At 34.7% G+C, this 18923-nt stretch overlaps 1 protein-coding gene and 1 pseudogene across 2 annotated transcripts; both read left to right on the top strand.

Moving 5' to 3' along the window:
* The first annotated feature begins 2260 nt into the window (after nucleotides 1–2260).
* Nucleotides 2261–4889, top strand: LOC149542066 (putative aldo-keto reductase 2; annotated as a pseudogene).
* A 4410-nt stretch (nucleotides 4890–9299) lies between these two features.
* Nucleotides 9300–13156, top strand: LOC149542067 (putative F-box protein At2g36090). 2 transcript variants are annotated; one of them, XM_089797113.1, is made up of 2 exons: nucleotides 9300–11914; nucleotides 12823–13156. In XM_089797113.1, the coding sequence occupies exons 1-2, from the start codon at nucleotides 10838–10840 to the stop codon at nucleotides 12880–12882; spliced, it is 1137 nt and encodes a 378-aa protein (XP_089653239.1). In that variant the 5' UTR covers nucleotides 9300–10837; the 3' UTR covers nucleotides 12883–13156. The 2 variants fall into 2 exon arrangements, with proteins under 2 accessions (XP_089653239.1, XP_089653240.1); XM_089797114.1 differs by lacking the exon at nucleotides 12823–13156 and having other exon boundaries at nucleotides 9303–9833; nucleotides 10831–12373.
* Nucleotides 13157–18923: the final 5767 nt, after the last annotated feature.

Below are 18923 nucleotides of genomic sequence, written 5' to 3' on the forward strand. Positions count from 1 at the left end.
GAATATAATAGAAAGTAACTAGTATGCAAGTATTATTCTATTAATCTCCATATAAATTTGTTAAGAAGATGTAGTAGTAATGGTCATCCCTCGTCAAGTATGCCAATCACGAGATGGATGGACTAAGGGTTCTACTCAAAGGCTCATTCCATGCCCTTGGCCTTGGTTGAGGAAGAATATCTTTGATCCTCTTAACAAGGAACATAAGATTAATAATTATTTATCTGATTTCCATCAAACATCATATTTGGGATCAATTTGAAAATGTTTGATAGAAAGATGCACTAGTACTGGTTCTGTCATTAAATACGACAACTACAAGATGATAGATGTCCTGCCATTCTCATGGCCCAAGGGGCCATATGACTTGGACACTCATTATGTGCCCTTGAGTTTAATTAAGGAGGATAGTCTCAACTCTCCCAGCATCCTATCAAGCTTTTCCACCGAATTCCTAATATGGTCAGCTATTAGAAGTATGCAGTGAAATGGATACAAGTGAATTTAGGGTGTTCTATTTTCAATATCATTTGTATAATGATCATAAATCCTTGATACAATTTTCTCTAAATTGAATTGGAATTACATATTTTATATATAGAATACTATTTATAAATAACTTGTGTTGTGGGACTTGTTATTTTTGGGCAAAATCCAATATATCCCATAAAGAGATCATTATGCTGCTTGTGCAGGAGCCCCATCATTCTGAAGAATCATACCATTTTTGGTAGGCACCTAAAAGGAAATTTCCATAAGGAGTTGATGCCTTCCATTGGTTAAGATAAAAACTTAAAATAGATCTTTGAGGAGTGACTGTAGAAGATACTTGAGCAACTGTAACACAATTATTGTTGTTTTCTAGAAAGCCTTAAAGCATCTACAAATGTAGCAAACTGAGGCAGGCAATCACATTTTAATATGCAATAACAAACAATTCATGCAATAACAAACAATTCATGCACTCTCTCAGGTTACCATACTCAAGGCCCTAGAGCCACTGGGCTCTAAAATGACAAATAAAACTTCAAACTAAGAACATGCAGCATGAAATTAATTACTAACTAATGTCATTATGCCAACATCACTGTTGCACTGCATCCTGGAATAGTTTAACAATATACACTACTTCCAAATGGCATTTAAAGTATGCGAGCTAGAAAGCAAATCTAGGTAACAAAAATGAGGGTCAATCTCAAGGTCAATGTTTTACCCTGCCATTTGGCAGAGTCAGTCAAATATATTCAACCTGCCCTTGAAAAACATGAGATTTGTTGAACATCCTTAAGATTCATTTTATTTTTTTCCTTACCTGTAACTTGTGGTATGCAGAATAATATTGTGGATATCTTCCATTTGACCCCCCAAAAGCTTCCTGCCATGTATCTAGCAGGACCAAGATATTTTCTCTAACATTTAAATCAGGCTACAAAATAAAATACAAATAAAACCCACATAAAGGACTTCTAAAAATATGCACTAAGAGCACAAACCGAAAATTGTTTAAGCTACAACCCAGAAAAACATGTGCAAGTTACACAAAAGCTTTTTTTACAGACCTTTTTCTTTACTATCTTGACCATTTCATGTAGCACATCTCTCTCAGCAACTTGCAAGTGAACAGTATCACCACAATTTTTTGTAAGTGTCTCTAATAGCTGCAAAAATAACCAGGCAAATATTAAATCAAAGTTATCCATCAAAGTCAATCATAAATGAATTCTTACTATAGTAAATTTTTTGCACTCAGAATTCAACCAAATATCTCAGTAATAATAACTTAAAATAAATCAAAATGTATATAGAAATTTATAATATTATTCAATACTAACCGTCAGAGAAAGAATTTGGATCTTAGGATTCTTATTGGCAATGCGTTTCTTAATTGCTTTGATTACTTCCTTTGCTTGTCTGTTCCAACACAATCATATTGACCAATATAGACCCTTCATTACTATCACCATATCCAAATGTCCATTTATAAGAAAGAATTTAGAAGACAGAGTTGTTAACCTGCTTTATAAAAACCATACCAACATCTCTTATGCGAACTCTATTCATATAACAAAGATGGGATTACATTCTCCGAACATGGACTACCATTAATGCATAATACAGAGCAACTACCAATCAAATAATGTCAAATTGGATTTACAAAAGAGGATAATAGTCTATCAATATTTGCAAAGCATAATCAAGAAATCTGAACCTAAGGTGGATTAAAGCAATTTAGCATGATTCTATGCCTTGTAACTCAGAGATGAAGGTATTTCCAAATATTTTGTATGACTTCTCATGTTAGACAAAAGATTATACAAACACATCTTATAAATATAGCCAAGATAGAATATATGACAAAAGGAGTAAGATTTCTTTGTGCCATTCAAGGTTCTTGGATAGGCAGCATGAATAAAATGAAATGCTTTCATTTCCTTAAAAATTCTTGAAATCCATGTTTGATTGTGACTACGATACATGTTGATATGAGCATGCCTGGCTCCTAGTTACTGCTATGATATAGTTTAAGATTACTGCTATAACTGATAAGTGGTGATGTAGATGAGCAAATTTGGATAACAGTTTCTATATGTTAGGTGTCGAGAAGCTTCACTTTACAATTTAAAAAATGGTTCTACCATACATGCTGTTTTATTTTGTGTCATCTTGGAAAACATTGGATCATTCATGTAAACAAACCTAACAAGCTCTCTTGTGTGTTTATACTTAAGTTCTAACGTTTCTTTTCCAGCCTGCACTAGAAGACTCTTCTGAAAAGTAATTCAACATTATAACATAATTATGAGCTACGGAAGCATCAACTGTACCAAATCCTTACATAGCTGAAAACTATATAACCCATCACTGAAAAGTGATCAATATTACTCAAAAGATGCATTTGTTAAAACCATTGATTGATCAAAAGATGCACATCTTGTTTCCAACTCGTACTATTTCCATTTCTTAATCTATTAATTCTCTGAGCTTGATTGTTCTAACACCGTGCATAATGCTTTTATTGTTCCTTCCTAAATAGGCTCTAAAAGGTATTAGAGAGAAGGTGCATATTGTAACTAAGTTTGGATTGACTTGGAGCAATGGAGAATTTGGTGTGAAGGGAGATCCTGCATATGTCAGGGCTGCCTGTGAAGCAAGTCTCAAGAGGCTTGATATAGACTACATTGATCTTTATTACCAGCACAGGGTGGATATTACTGTACCCATAGAAGCTACTATAAATCTTCAGATTCCAAACCGTTAACCTTGCACCAAAATACTATTTTGTCATGGCGTTGTAAGTTTTAAGATTCAAAATCTGTACTACTGTGACATGTTTTTTATTTTAATCTTATTTATAAAATTTTGGGCAATGGTTTTTCTCCAAAAACTACATAGTTGAATCTTGAATTTGATTTGATGTGAGAAATATATTTTACATATCAATTATTGAGATTGATAAGTATGAAATATTTTCTATAGCAAGTCAAATTGTGATTTTACTACAAGGATTCAACTGTGTGGTTTTCTAGTGAAACGCATTGACACAAGTTATTTTAATAGTGATTCACAAGAACTCATTTTTCATAAGAATGAATGGAACACGTAGTACTCATTACATTTAGATGATGCTCATAAGGTGAAGCATTAAGCCTTTCCAGAAGGTCACTAAGTGCAATGCTACTCCAACTTATTGTCATGAGAGATGAGTTCTTATGAAGCTAATGTAACATGAGTCAATGAATTTGTCTCAGAAACAACAAAATCAAAATTTCAAACCTCTAATTTCACTAGAAAATATGTGTCTAATAATCAAGGTTGTATGGCTTTGGAGGGCAAGATTGTATCCCTCTAGCTCTATACCGACGCCTAGCAAAACATAAGAAATCTGATAACAAGCAAATCAGTTTTCCTTTTATACAGATGGGTGAACTGAAGAAGTTGGTAGAAGAGGGAAATATAAAATATGTGGGTCTGTTTGAAGCCTCTGCTTCAACAATCCGTAGGGCCCATGCAGTGCATCCAATCACTGTTGTGCAGCTTGAATGGTCTCTCTGGAGTAGGGATTCTGAGGCCCAAATTATTCCCACCTCTAGGTAAACGTTTTGACGATATAATACCTCAACAGTCAGTGATTCAATGTTTACTTTATAAATTGCAGAGAACTGAGAATAAATATTTGTGAATTGGGTTCACAGTATATACCAAAAGTTGAAGTTTTTAATAAGATTTTTTTTTGAACTTTGTTCCATTTGAACTTAGATAAGGAATACAAGCTTACTTATATTTATTTTATTTCATTTTATTCCATTCATAGGGAGTTGGGGATTGGGATTGTTCCATACAGTCCTTTAGGCATGAGTTTCTTTAGCACAGGAGGAAAACTTCTTCAAAGTGTGACAGATAATGACTTCGTAAGGTAAAGGATAGGATTTTTTTTTTCCATTTAATAATTGTACCATTTTAAAGATGATCTGATGTTGAGTTCAAACATTGAGACTGAACAACAAAGTAAAATCTAAACAAAAATCTACATGACAAGACTGACAATAAAGGTGAAAATTAATTTGATTTGATTTTGTCATTGTTGATTGTTTCATATCATAATAATTGATCTGTTAAACAGGGGAATCCGAGGTTTTAAGGTGAGAATCTTGAGCGGAACCAAGATCTATTACTAAAGCTAAGTAAGATCAGTTTAAGAAAAGGGTGCAACCCAAGCTAGGTTGCTCTTGCATGGGTTCAAGACCAGGGAAATGATGTTGTGCCCATTCCTGGAACCAGCAAGATGAAGAACCTGGATGATAATATCTTCTCTCTTGGTAAAATTGACAGCAGATGACATGAATGAAATCAAAGCCATCTTTCCTGTAGATGCTGCAGCTGGAGACTGACACAGAGCTGTTGATTTGCAATTGACCTGAATAAATTTAGAAACGCCCCCATACAACACTCTCCATTGAAGTAAAGCACGCAAATGTTTGTGTTCCAAAGCAGAACATTTGCAATTGAGCTAGATGAATAAAGGGCTCTGAAGAGTTAGCAACGTTAAAAAAAAAAGAATCTAAATAAATAGATTTTTTAGCCTTGTACTATATCAATTATAAATGCTTATTATTGAAAATGTAGTATTTTTAAAGTCTATTAATAGAGTATTTTCAGAGCCTATTAATAGAGAGCTTTTGGTAAATGACTCTATAAAGAGTTTTATAAACCTGGTGGAAATATATTTCATTAATAGTAATGATACTGGCATTTTAACATTTATGCATGACAATATTTATGGACTAGTGATAAACCCAAACCCTTCCACATGGATCTTAAGCATGAGTTAGTAATAAAGATCCAATAAATGAGTCGTAATGTCTCCAAGGTTCTCTCAGAGACTTCAATATTCAACCATTGTTACTCCACATAACTTGTGGGCTTGGACATCAGGATAACAATATGCCATTTATTATCAGTGCATGCCAAGGATACATTAGAGGTTTTCACCCCATATGTCAATAAATTCACGTTTCAAAGTAGATAATCTAGAATGTCCATCCGGTGCCAATTACATGTTTTATTATCAAGACAAAGCACAAGAACCCGTAGCTACAAATAAATCCAAATTTCCTTGAATTTCCTTGAAACAATATGAAACACACTCAGAGAAGTGGTATAACATTGAATAAGACCCATATTACATTACAAAAACCATATAAAAATCTCAAAGTCTTTCTAATACAAATTTCAAACTCGTTTATGATCATATTAATTTAAACAAAAATAAGTATATAATGGTAAGAAGTTGCATGCAGAAATTATTTATAATATTGCATTCAAATTCATTGATATGCACAGAAGTAGTGCCATGTAGAGTGTGGGAAGGGTCTACGTTGTATGGGTATGTCTCTCTTGATACAGAGGTGTGCCACCTGAGAAAGAAATGGTAACCCTCGTTCACTATGTTGTGTACACAGATGTCACTTTTCTTGATACTTTAGAGTCTTAGACACTAATAAAATTATTGTAGGGAAAGTCAGTCAACTTACTAAATCTATTATGACACCTCCATTCTAAACGGCATTATCATATTAGACTTTGTGATCCAACGTATTGAAGAAATTACCTTAATATTGAAGAATTAATACAAGTGATGTTGCAGGTGTAGTGGGATTGCTTCCAAATTCTGACTCTTCCACAATACCACTCTAAATATATAGTCCATGTCTAGTTCCTTTGTGCTCATTCCATTAGGAAGACTCCAGTCGAAGGAGTGAACCAGCGAAGCCAAAATTAAATGAAGCATCTTATCAGCCAAAGGAAGCCCTAGGCATATTCTTCTCCCTACTCCAAATGGTATAAGCTCAAAATCTTGTCCCTTAAAGTTCACAGTAGCTCCCTCTCCCTCCAAAAACCTCTCTCACATAAATTTGGAAGGCTCCTTCCAAGACAACAGGATCCCTCGCAATCGCCCACACATTAACCCATACTTGTGTGTCTTTGGGGATCACAAACCCCCTATCTCACAAGATCTTGATGCTTTATGAGGGATCAAAAGAGGACCAGGAGGATACAGTCGAAGCACTTCTTTCACCATTGCATGAAGGTAAGGTAGATGATCAATATCAGATTCCTCCACTCTTCTACTATGACCTACAACCTCCTCTAACTCCCCTTGGACTTTTACCATTTTATCTAGATTATGAATGAGTTTTACCATTGCCCATTCTATTGTTGCACTAGTGATGTCGAAACCAACAATTAACAGATCCTGCATTATCAAAACACCCCATCCTCATTAACCAACGCCGCCACTCTCATCTTCAGCCCTAACTTGGCCTCCTCATTAGCAGACGACAACATTGATTGCAAGGATTTTATTAACACCGCCGCTACCACACCCGTCTCCACGCACCCCCTATACATAGATGCCCCTTTCTCAAAAACCTTCACCTTTGCCTCCTCCAGCCTGTGAAACCCTTCCTCCATTTTCATCCTCAGCAACAATGAGTTTTTCCCACTTTTAAAAAAAAATTAACATATGAAGCCCGTGTTGGTCGAAAATTCGACTAACATGGGCATGGATTTTTAAAAAAAAGATATTTTTCCTTGCATATTTCGACCAATCTAAAACATTTTAATAGATGGTCAAAAATTTTGGTCGAAAATTGGGGTCAAATGTACTAGTGAGATATGCAATATCTTCAAGTTACCATGTAATCCAAAAAGTATCACAACACCTTGAGTTTTCAACTGCATTGCTCCTTCTATGTTCAATAGGTAGATCTTCAATAATATCCTTAGTTTCATTCTAATTCTCATCCAGTCTACTAGTGTAATAACAATAGTCTTCAACTTTCTTTATGTCATGTGATCTTCCATCTTCATCTCCTTCTATGTCTATGATGGTCACTATCTACAAATCTTCATTATCTCCCTATTTCTTTGTTTCTTCATTAACAACAATCTTCATCTCCCTTTTTGACAACAATGCCAAAGACATCTCAATCAGCATAACAACTTCAAGTACAGAGTCACACATCTTCTTCCTATACATATTAGTGGTCTTGCTTGTAGATTTTCTCCCTCTATCATTAGGTTCATCTTCAAGATCATATCTTCACATCATTTTACATCTTTAGGCAAATCCTAAAGTGTGATCTTCTGCATCAATGTGTATGCTATTCTGATAATAACATTTGATGTAATGCTACACTTCTCCTTAGTTAGTTGCAGAGAGGGGAGTAACCCCTAACTTGTCTCTCAAGTACTCGTATGCTTTCTTAGGTAATGCCTTAGTAGACATGTCAGCTATTTGTCCCTTTGTGTTCATATATTCAAGCCTCACTTCTTTGTCTTGAACCTACTCTCTCAAGTAATGATACTTGATCTCAATATGTTTTGTCTTAGTATGCACAACATGATTCTTTGAAATGTTTATAGTACTTGTATTGTCACAATAGATTACTACAGGATCAATAATCTCTTCCTTCATACCTTTCAACAATTGCTTGGTCTAAACAATGCTAGGACAATTTATTGTTGCAACAACATATTCAAATTTTGCTATGGACTGAGAGATGCATTTATGCTTCTTGCTTGTCCATGAAATTAGTCTCTTTCCAAGAAAAAAATGCCTCCACCAGTGCTTTTTCTATCATCAACATTTTCACCCCAATCTGCATCACTATAAACTTTCAACTCCAATTTATCTTCTTTTTATACCATAGGCGAGCCGTTTGCTTATAACTAAGGTTTCAAGTCAACATCATCAATTATGATGCCACATCAACGTAATTGTCCAAAGTAGCCCAAATAAAAAGTGAGACCAATGGTCGTACAAAAAGGGTTCTCATACTTCCACAACTAATGTGTCATCACATCATTAGTTGTTTTTTTAAAACTAAGGGTACATTTCATTCAATTATGGGTAGTTATTATTATACTAACAACTTTAAAGTCATAATTATTGGTACAATATTGTCAAAATAGTTGGGCATTAAGATAGTAAATATGGATATTAAATCATTAAGTGTGGGTATCAAATGAACAACTCTGATGACAACCATTGGAACACGCTCAAGCATCGGGTCCTAAATCACATATGGAGACATACCAAAAAATTGTTGAAAATGACATAATGTTTAAGATGCACATGTGTAGGAAGTTAGGGTGCGCAACTTAGGTCATTTCCACTAATCATGCAAAAAAGTCACCCATGCTTATGAAGAGGATGTGGGATCACATCATTTGTTGTTTTTAGAAATAATAGTACACGACATTCAATTATAAGTAGTCATCATTGTCATAACAACTTTAAAGTCACAACTATTGATGTAATATTAAACATTAAATCAACAAATGTGCATATTAAATTGATAAGTGTAATATCAAATCAACAAGTTCTATTAGATCTTTATACGAGTACATTTCATTCAATCATAGACAATCATCATTGTAATAACAACTTTAAAGTTATAACTATTGATGCTATGTTATTAAAAGAAAATAAGTTTAGATAAATCAATAAATGTGATATTAAATCAATAAATAGAATATCAAATAAACAACTCCTATCACTTCTATTATGAAGTATCTAGTTATAACTATCGATACTACGTTGTTAAAAGAAAATAAATTTAGATAAATTAACAAATGTGATATTAAATCAATAAATAGAATATCAAATAAACAATTCCTATCAATTCTAAATGCAATGTTAAATCAACAATAAATAGAATATCCTATCAGTTCTATTATGAAATATCTTTTTGAAATCAACTTAAAGGCATAAATCTTTTACAAATTGGGTAGAGAGCAAACTAAAACATCATCACTCTTATAAGGGTAACCATGAAAAAAAAGGAGTCTCCATGATAACCCATTTGCTGTTTAGGCATTTCCTATCATTTCCCCTAGGTATATTGTTAGAAGAACACACCTTGCAGATAAGTATCTGCTAGAGTCAGCAAATATATTTATTGCCTTTAAACGGGGAAGTGGGGAACTTTATTGAATTCACAGGAATGTAACCCCACGTTGAGGAAATAGTACCAGTTGCAGATTGGCTGGCGATGTGAGATCACGGAAGAAGACAGCAGTTTTTAAGACCTCCTGGAAGTGCGTGACGAAATGTTTTGACACATTTATACAGACATGAGACCGTTCAGGGAAATTTCAGTGCTCTACAGGAGACTCGCGGTATCTGCAATAGCAGGAGATTGATCTGCCGTATAACAGCTGCAAAGATTTTCGTGGATGAGCCCAATCCACAAGGTTTCTGTTGGCAGAAAGATCAGTTTTGGAGCGCTTCATTCAAAAACATTAAATATATATCGTGGGCTTATCAGGTTAGTCGGTGGGATGATGTTAAATGAATAGGATATCTGGTTGAGGATTTGTTTATAAGTTTGTTGGTGGGATGAAATTTTGACTTCAAATTATGGGTATTTGGAGAAGGGTTGTAGGGATGGCTTAACGAAATAATCTACATATAGTTTTTTTTGCAATGTATCAGTTCACGCCAGGTATCTTGCTTGTTGGGGTAGTTTTACATGTTCCGAGTGCAGGAAATTAGTTCACCTAAGTGTTTGAATTTAATGGTTTTATGAAAAGAAGAATTTGAAATATTTCTTGTGGGGTTTGCATATAGAATGAATGGTCTTCCCATAGGCTATTATTAGCCTCGTGTCTATCTTTATACATATTTTATCCTGGAAAGATTATGCGTAGACTGAAAGCCCTAAATTTATGCATTTTTTTTTGGTGGGTTAGTAGTCTATGGGTCTGAGCTCAGGGCAGTTGGTGAAAAGTTTTTTTGGTAGTTTTTTATAGTGAATTTCTGGGGAATTGAGCGAGTTTGTTAAGGTCATGAACGTAGCAGAAATTGGCAGGTATTTGACCTTTTGCTGAACAATAGAAAATCATTGTCAGTAAGTTTGTTTTTTCTGGGAAAGTGTGTTTTGGTTTTGATTAAGGGGATTTAGTTCTAGGTCGTAGCAGAAATTGGCAAGTATTTTTGCCGCTTGCTAGACGGTCAAAATTATCAAGTGATCATCTGGTAGTTGTGTATTAAGTATTCTATTGTGTTGGAGAGAGCTTTGATACGGTAAGCTGGATCTTGAGGATTAGGTGCTCAATGGCTAGATTGTTGAACACTAGAGCTTGTATAAGTCTTATAAGTCTTATTTAAGACAGCTTATTTTCTGGTTTGGGTGAATTCTGAAGATTTGATTTGAGCGGCTAGATATATGGGTTGTTTCCTTGGGCACTGTGTTTGGAGCTTGGAGATTTTTAGTGTTGGTTTTGTACTATTTGGACTCTGAATAGAAAAGCCAATCTCTGCAGGAGTTAAATGGCTACCCTAATCACTGGTGAAGTTGCTTCTTTGAGTAGCGACTTGGTTTATGAAATCTTAAGTAGGCTGGACGGTACTACACTTGCTAGTGCTGCATGTACCTGTGTTGACTTTTGTGCTATAACAAGAGAGGAGGGCATTTGGGAGGATGTATGTAGCTCACTCTGGCCTTCTATTATGAATGAGGAAATGAAAAGCTTGATTCGTTCTCTTGGTGGATTCCGAAAGTTCTATGCAGATTGCTTTCCTCTTATAACAAATGAAGAAAAAGTTTCTGCAGTTCAGTGGGATTCTGATCTGGAGGAGTTATATGTTTGGTCTGATTACTCTGATGATGAAGATGAAGAGCTGCAGGGGGTTTCGCCCTCAGACTTTGTCTCCATTGTAGATGTTCGATACAAGGACAAAGTCATCTATTCCAAAGTCCTCTGGGGTATCCCTGATGCAGATGATTTTCATGGTTGGTTCTCTCGTTGCCCATTCCGAATCGATATGCTAAACTTTTCGGACGAAGATGACAACCCTGGAAGCCAAATTACTGTGTCCATTGCAGATGGGCTGCCACGACTTACATCTATTGAGAGGGAGAGAAAAGATGGGAAATTCTGGAGGGAGCTGCAGGACAGTATTAGGCTTAGTTGGATTCTTGTGAACAAGAGATTAAAGCAAGCAGTTAACCTTGCAAGTTGGAGCCCCCTTGGTGGACAGAGGCATTGGCCTACAGATAATGACTTTCTAATACGCTTTGGATCCATACTTCCCTCTCACAACATTTTACCCTGCAAGGTTGTCCAGTGTATTATTGGAATGAAATGTAGAGTTTCTCATACTGGAGTTGAAGAAAATGGTCAAACAACGTTGAAGATAACTGAACTCAGCATGCAGTTGGAAGACTTGAGGCACGCACACCTGAATGGAAAGAACAGTTTGCTTGTCCTTAAAAGAGCTATGAGCTGTCGTAGGAGTAGGAATTATAGTGAAGTCTTAGAGTCTTGTCATCAATATTCAAAAGCACAGACTGAGTTAAAGGAAGAAAAGATGAGAAATGAAGACCGTGTAGACAGGCTTTATATTGTGAGTGCTATTGCAGCCTTTGCCTCATTTTGGTACTTCATTTTGTTCTCTGAGAATTAAATGTTAGTAAATTATTCAATAGTATATAATATATAAGCAACAAATCTCGTCCATATGCCCATTACATTTTCTGGTATTGCGGGGATTGACAGATCCTGCTTTTGATAACCACCTGTCAAACTAATATGTGTCCGCATTTGTCAATTCCATTCGAGCTTCCAAATCTCAGAAATGTGATATTGTAGCTGGTGGTTGTGCACAAAAGATGTGCTGATCTCTTTTTGTAGGAGGATGCATAATTTTCACTGTGTGGCTTGATTGTTTGTGAGTCTATGTCAAATCCTTTATGTCAAATCAACTTGATGGTTTCTGAAGCTTTTGAAAAAATTGATTAGATGGTCAAATCCAGAACCCATCAAGTTAATTTATCACAGACAATGGAAATTTCACATTTTCAAAGATCTAGTTATTTCATTTTTGTGAAATAGAGCTGGATATGTTTATGTATATACTTTAAATTGTAGTGTTTTCTTTTTGGTAAAAATGTGCTACTTTTCATGCATGGATGTTTGATATTGAGTTTTGAGGTAGCTTAAAAAGATGATTCACAAATGGTTCTCAAAATTAGACTGAAAAACATTTTGCAGTGGAGTCATTGAAATTCTCATCTTCGTGAAGATTTGTTTTTCCCTACATGGTTGCTCAGAATTGGTTATCCAAACAAATTTGGGTAACACCCATGAAGGCATGTCCAGTCAATTTATCTTTTCTGTAGGTTATTCTTCATAATTGTATCGCAAATTTCTATTTAATTTTAACTAGCTTTGTCTGTTATTTGCTTTTCTATCTACTTTCTCAAGTTTTCTTCCTATTCAGCTAGGTTTATTTATCACTTGTTTGTGCGACAGATAATGTTCCTGAGAGCAACTTGTTTTAAGGTTGTACACACTTCCTTTAAAAGGAACTAATGTTACTAAAAATAATGGAACGGGAATTTATCTGGTTTCCCTGCTGCGGATAAGCATTCCAAGCATGCAATATCAAGATTGCTGCTTGAGTTGCATAGCATGTATGAATACAAATAATCAGTTGTTTCAGTCTTTCAGATGCCTAATATTAATAATAACCAGTACGCTACAAACATTTGATTATTTAATACTCAAGACATGCCAACTGTTGGCTGACAATAGCTCTACAAGTCCATATTAATAAGTTCATATTTCCAATGTCATGGAACTTTTAGTACTGTCTATTTGAATTTTGTCATATACTTCTAATACTTTATTGTAAAGGTAGATTCAGATCAAGCATTATTTTGTACAAATTGATTAAATTGCACAAGGCCTTGGATTTCACTGCTGGGTGACCACACAGTTTTTCCTAAAATTTCAGAATGATATAGCCTACAGAACGAGCCTCTTTCAGCAACTCGTGGCCAATTTCAAAGCCTGAATTCACAATTAACACTCTTATCATATGGTGTTAAGGGGATGTGTGCATAAATATTATACTTTTAAATGCATTTATTGAAATAAACAATTGTTTTTGATTAAGGAAAACAGGTAAACTCTTTACAAATCATATAATTTTCAATGAAGCCCAAACGTAAAAACAACAAACCTTAGTTGAAACAGGTCGCCTGACAAAACAAGGTGACTAGGGTAGCCTCACAGATAACACAGTGCACTACAGGTTTTAAACGGGATCCTGAAACCCCATGGTTACATATGAAGACATTTAATGCAGAACCATGTCAAACTACAAGACAACAGGCCAAAAAGACCAGGAGAACCAAAACAAAAAGGGGCAGCCTCAAAAAGGCCAGGCGAGCAGCAGGAAAAGAAATCCGAGCCTTAAGATTTACATTTAGATCCCGTCTTTTGAGAACGTAAAGACATGTCAAATGATGGAATTAGAAGGTTTGACCTTTTTTCCTTTTACTGCTGTCCATCCATCCTCCACCATCTCAGCAGCCTTCTGCCATGCAAAGTCTTCAACACCACAAACAGCCTAAGTGCATTGAAAATAGGCATAACCTCTTTTTATGATTTATCCATCTAGAAGTGGTTAAGGAATCTAAAATTTGAATATTTTTTTCAACATATTATTGTGCATAAGATATGATAGGGGTTATGTCCTTATGACCCATATAGCCCATTGGAAATTCACAAGAATATGTTGCTTGTCCTACCTTGGCCAGAACCTTATGAAAGGTTAAATGATATGCAGGCCTAGATTTCTGCTCTTGTTTATCTGTGCAAGGGATATGGGGCTGTGATACTAGAAAGCCCAATCTTGGAAACAAGGATCATGTGTTGGATATATGGGATCTCATCTTATATTTGGGTCAATTTGAGTTTTCTAACCTTTGCTTCAATGTGGCGAGCTTGCTTTACAAAATCTCACACCCATGAAACTGGGTCATTTTCATAAAAGACACAAACATGGTGATTTAATAGATTGTTGGTATGTCATATTACCATCCTAATGTATGGAAAATATTAATTGCAATTCGTAACTTCTATGTAAAAATATAAGGCATTGCCTTAAAATAGTAAAATTAGAGGATTCAGGATTGCCTTTGAGATGATCCAATGGCTGATGTACCCTTAAAAGGCTACAGATTGCACCAATTTTTTTATTTATTGAATAATGCTGAATTCAAGAATGAGTAGCAGTCCAACAGATGGTGAATGGTAGAGGTTGGATTAGCTAAGTGGAGGATTGATTGCATCTCGAAATTACCCTTGTTGGTGATTAATTAGGTTGAATGGTGCAAAAATAAAGAGCTTAGCTTTCAAGGTGGAGAATATGTGGCCTTGCTTCTCCAACCGGAGAAAATACTGACAAGTGAAAGAGAAGTCGAGAGACATTTTCATCTAACGGCCATGAACATTCTCAAAAATTGGACAGATGAGTTGTTCCTTGTTGTATGATTTGCATACATAGAGAAGTTGGGCATGTATTGAGCTTATTCCTTAAATCAATATGTGAATGATTGGCTATCTTATACTGTTCTGTACCCATTTGATTTCTTGTTTTACAAGATGTGGTTAGTAGCAAGAGGAACTAAGCCGCTTTAATTTTCGAGCTAAGAAAGTTGTGTTGGAACATCCTATATCTAACAAACAAGTATTGCTGGCCACAATGTTAAAAATGTCAATCTAACAAACAATTGATTTCCATGCCTAGTGGGATTACACTAAAATGTTCACAAGATATGAAATTATCTCCACCAATATAAGCTTGCAGTACCAAGACTACTTAAGGTCCCAGTTAGTTGTCTTGTTATGTCTAACTCTTCTTTAATTGTCCAACCAGAGAATCCTTGCTTGACAAGTCTAAAAGTTTAATCTGTTGAGGCAAAATCTAACAAATCTCTGTAGCTACCCTTTAAAGGAGTAGTGCAACAACCACAATTCCAGTCCCGCTTGACGAGATTGATTTTAATCTGCTTTTGGATGTTCACAAGCTCGAACTTTGTTTGTAGAAAGAAGTATGATGTCTTAGTAGATGATAGAGCCCTTCGTCTCAAAAAAGTTCTAGGAGCTGAATACTAGTTCAAGAGTGGAATGATCTCCCTATTTCATAATTGAAGGTGCTTCTTATTTCATAAGAGATAATCCAATGCCTATGCTGACCATACATAGGATGTGGAAAGTATCTTCTCTTTCCAATAGTACAACTGTAGATGTAGTATTAAGACTAGTAGTTTAATCCAATGCCTATGCTGACCATACATAGGACGTTGAAAGTATCTTCTCTTTCCAATAGTACAATTGTAGATGTAGTATTAAGGCTAGTAGTTGCATCCCTTACAGAAAAACAGACAACTAGTTAGTGAAGTTGTTTCTTATTTCATGAGAGATAAATCCAATGCTTATGCTGACCATACATAGGACATGGTAAATATTTTCTCTTTATACAATAGTACAATTTTAGATGTACTATTGAGGCTAGTAGTTGCATTCCTAATGGACAAGTAGTCTATGAGATTGGTTTGTCTCTATTGTGGATTGAGATGCATTAGCAACATTATTCTTAACCAATCTAAATAGAATTTGAGCAATCTATTCTTGTTAGAACTTATTCTTATTAAAAGACCCCTTGACACCATGATATTCATTTTTGTTTGATTATGAGTTATTATTAAAAAAGAATTCCAAAAGAATGTGAATAGAGCTACAACCCATGGTGCTATTTGCTTGTACTATCTAAGGGACCTAAACCTCATTGAGTAGAAACGATCTTATCAAAGATTTAGTGAGGTGATACCTTTTTAAAAGATTATGATGAAGTTATTTTAGCAAAATTTGTTTTTGTTTTGTCTGAAGAGATTATTCCAATATACTCAATACCTTTATACCCCAAAGTTGTGTGTGCCTCACTCACCTTAAATCAAGGGCATGGTCTTTCCCAAATCTCTACAATTTTTTAAAATATCAAAGAGACAAAAATCTTGACAAAGGCCGTATCAAATGATCTTGGTACTCTTAATGTGGTATGCCACTTCTATTATTCAAAGACTGTATTACGATGATAATAACAGTTGAGGATATCAACCTCTAATAAATGCTAGTAGTCTTTACAAATAAAAAGAGAGGTTAAGTCGAACCACTTGCCTATTCAAACAGCAATTGTTTCTTGCTAAAGCAATTATTTGTGTTCAAATTCTAAGCTAAAAATCTTTAGGGCTCTTAGGTGGGCACGAAGAGGAAAAATTCTAGTTGTTTAACAATGATCTAGTTGTTTTTGAATTTAATTTTGTGAGATTTTTTGCATCATCATTTTGGATCACACTTCATGATCCATCATTAGAACTTACTTTTATACAAAATGAAAATGATGATAAACTATATCGCGTGCTTTGAAATGTTGATAAAAAAATTCACACAATCAGATCCGAAAGCAATTAGATTACAATTGCATGGATTTTAGATCTTAAAATCTTTAATGCTATGTAGCATAATTAGCATAATCATATGCCAACGATAGACATAAAATACTTGATATATGAAGTCCACATGCTACTTGGTGTCTTTACTATTCTAACACAAAATAAGCTAAGAAGTCAATATGAAAAAATTCTTAAAATTTTATTAGTAAATTAAAAAACATTAGATATCAATGCCATATCTAAGACGTTGGTGATGAATTCTGATTTCATTTTCTTTAAATTCCAAAAATGATGTCGGATAAATACATCAAAGCAAAAATTGGATACACCCAACCAATTAAGATGAAGTAGAATTCAAGGAAAGACCCTTGAAATTTTAATAATGTAGGATATTTAGCTAATTTCTATGGAGTTGGAGGCTTGTGAATTATGTATAACAAGGCAAAATTAGAGAACATGGCAGCGTTTACGTATGTTTTTTGTATTTCTGATTCCTAGGAATTTATACAAAAGACATAGACAGATATTTAAAGGGTTGTGAATTTTGATGTTTCTATTGATTACATTTGGGGACAATAAGGAACAACGAATCACTAATGGGGCAATGTTGATAGATAAATTGAGGTGATATTAAATTCTTCAAGAAAAAATCTACAACATAATGTGTTTGTGTGTGCTATATAAAAGGTAAACTAGTTTTTATGTAGTTAAAAGTTGTTAGCATGTGATTGTATGTGTCACATAGTATCTTATTGGCCTCACTGGAGATGGAAAAGGTGGTGTCATTATGGTGGGTACACTTCCTCAAGTTTCCATTTGTGAAAAGCCATCCCTCTACGGGGTTTGTGGGTTCTTTTTTTGTTTTCCTTGTTTTATTGTATCTAACTGATTGAGCACAATTTGTGAAGGTGGTGGTAGGTATGTCTCTTAATTATGATATCCACCAAGATTCTTAGTCTTGGAGGTATAATATGTGAGATAATACTGGGATTGTATTCCAAGAGACTTTGGTGGAATAGATGCCTTCAATACTTGGTTCTTAGTTGAAGAGGTATATCAATATACATTCGTACTCTCATAGTAGAATAATCTAAAGTCCTTCATTAAAAAAAGAAAAAAAAGGAAAAAGGAAAAGAAAGATCATATGATTCCTCTAATCCCTGTCACATTGTTTTATTAGTCAAGTTGAGAGAATAAATGAAATGCGCATGACCCCATCCCTTCTCCCTCATTAGATAGTTGAATATATGAATAGTAGAATGGTTGTCCTCATAATACAATACTCTACCTTTGTCTCCAAAATTAAGGAAATTGTTAAGATTTTACATGAACTTCTCATTGTATGTGATTAACCTTGACCAATGTTGTCTCTAAAATAGATTGTACAAAAGTTTTGCAAATTGATGTTTTGAGACAAATTGTAACAATGGAAGAATTGGATATCTAAGACGTGTTTAAACCAACGATGCATATACTTATAAGACAATTGAGGATGGGATCACATCATCTTAGATGTGAGACCAGTGAGGGAAGGTATCCAAGGAATTTTGGGAAGAAAATACTTGCATGTGTTAGCATAAGGGTGTGGTGGAGATGGAATGACCCATTATCATGGAATGTAAACTATGTTCCCTTGAGTTTTCGGGATGAGGATGACAGAGGACAGTGGGACGGGTTTCTAGGGCGACAATTTTTTTTGCCAATTTTGGGGATGGGGGAGATGACAAATGGATGGGGACAACTATATAAAAATAGGAAAAAATAAAATATATAGAGAAATTTAAAATATTTATATGAAAACATGGATAAAGCATGTACTTATCCATAATAGAACCTTAAAATATAAGATCAACAAAGTCATATGCCAAATTTGTGTTACTTTGAGAGTCAAAGTCCAATTTGTTCTAGATGTCAAAATCATAGTCTCCTTAGGGGTCCCCAAGTTTCTGAGACGTTTTCACGATGGAAACGGTTGAAAATATACTGGGGACACGTCCCCAAATAACATTGAATGTGAAGCCTTTGAAGATATTTGTACTAGTGTGAAAAAAGTTTGAAGGCTAACAAAATGCAACATTTTTTTGATGAAGTTAAGATCAACGAACATGCTAG

The sequence above is a fragment of the Cupressus sempervirens genome, chromosome 8 (genome assembly GCF_028749045.1).
Source record: "Cupressus sempervirens isolate cs-2001-9-10 chromosome 8, ASM2874904v1, whole genome shotgun sequence".
Classification (NCBI taxonomy): domain Eukaryota; kingdom Viridiplantae; phylum Streptophyta; class Pinopsida; order Cupressales; family Cupressaceae; genus Cupressus; species Cupressus sempervirens.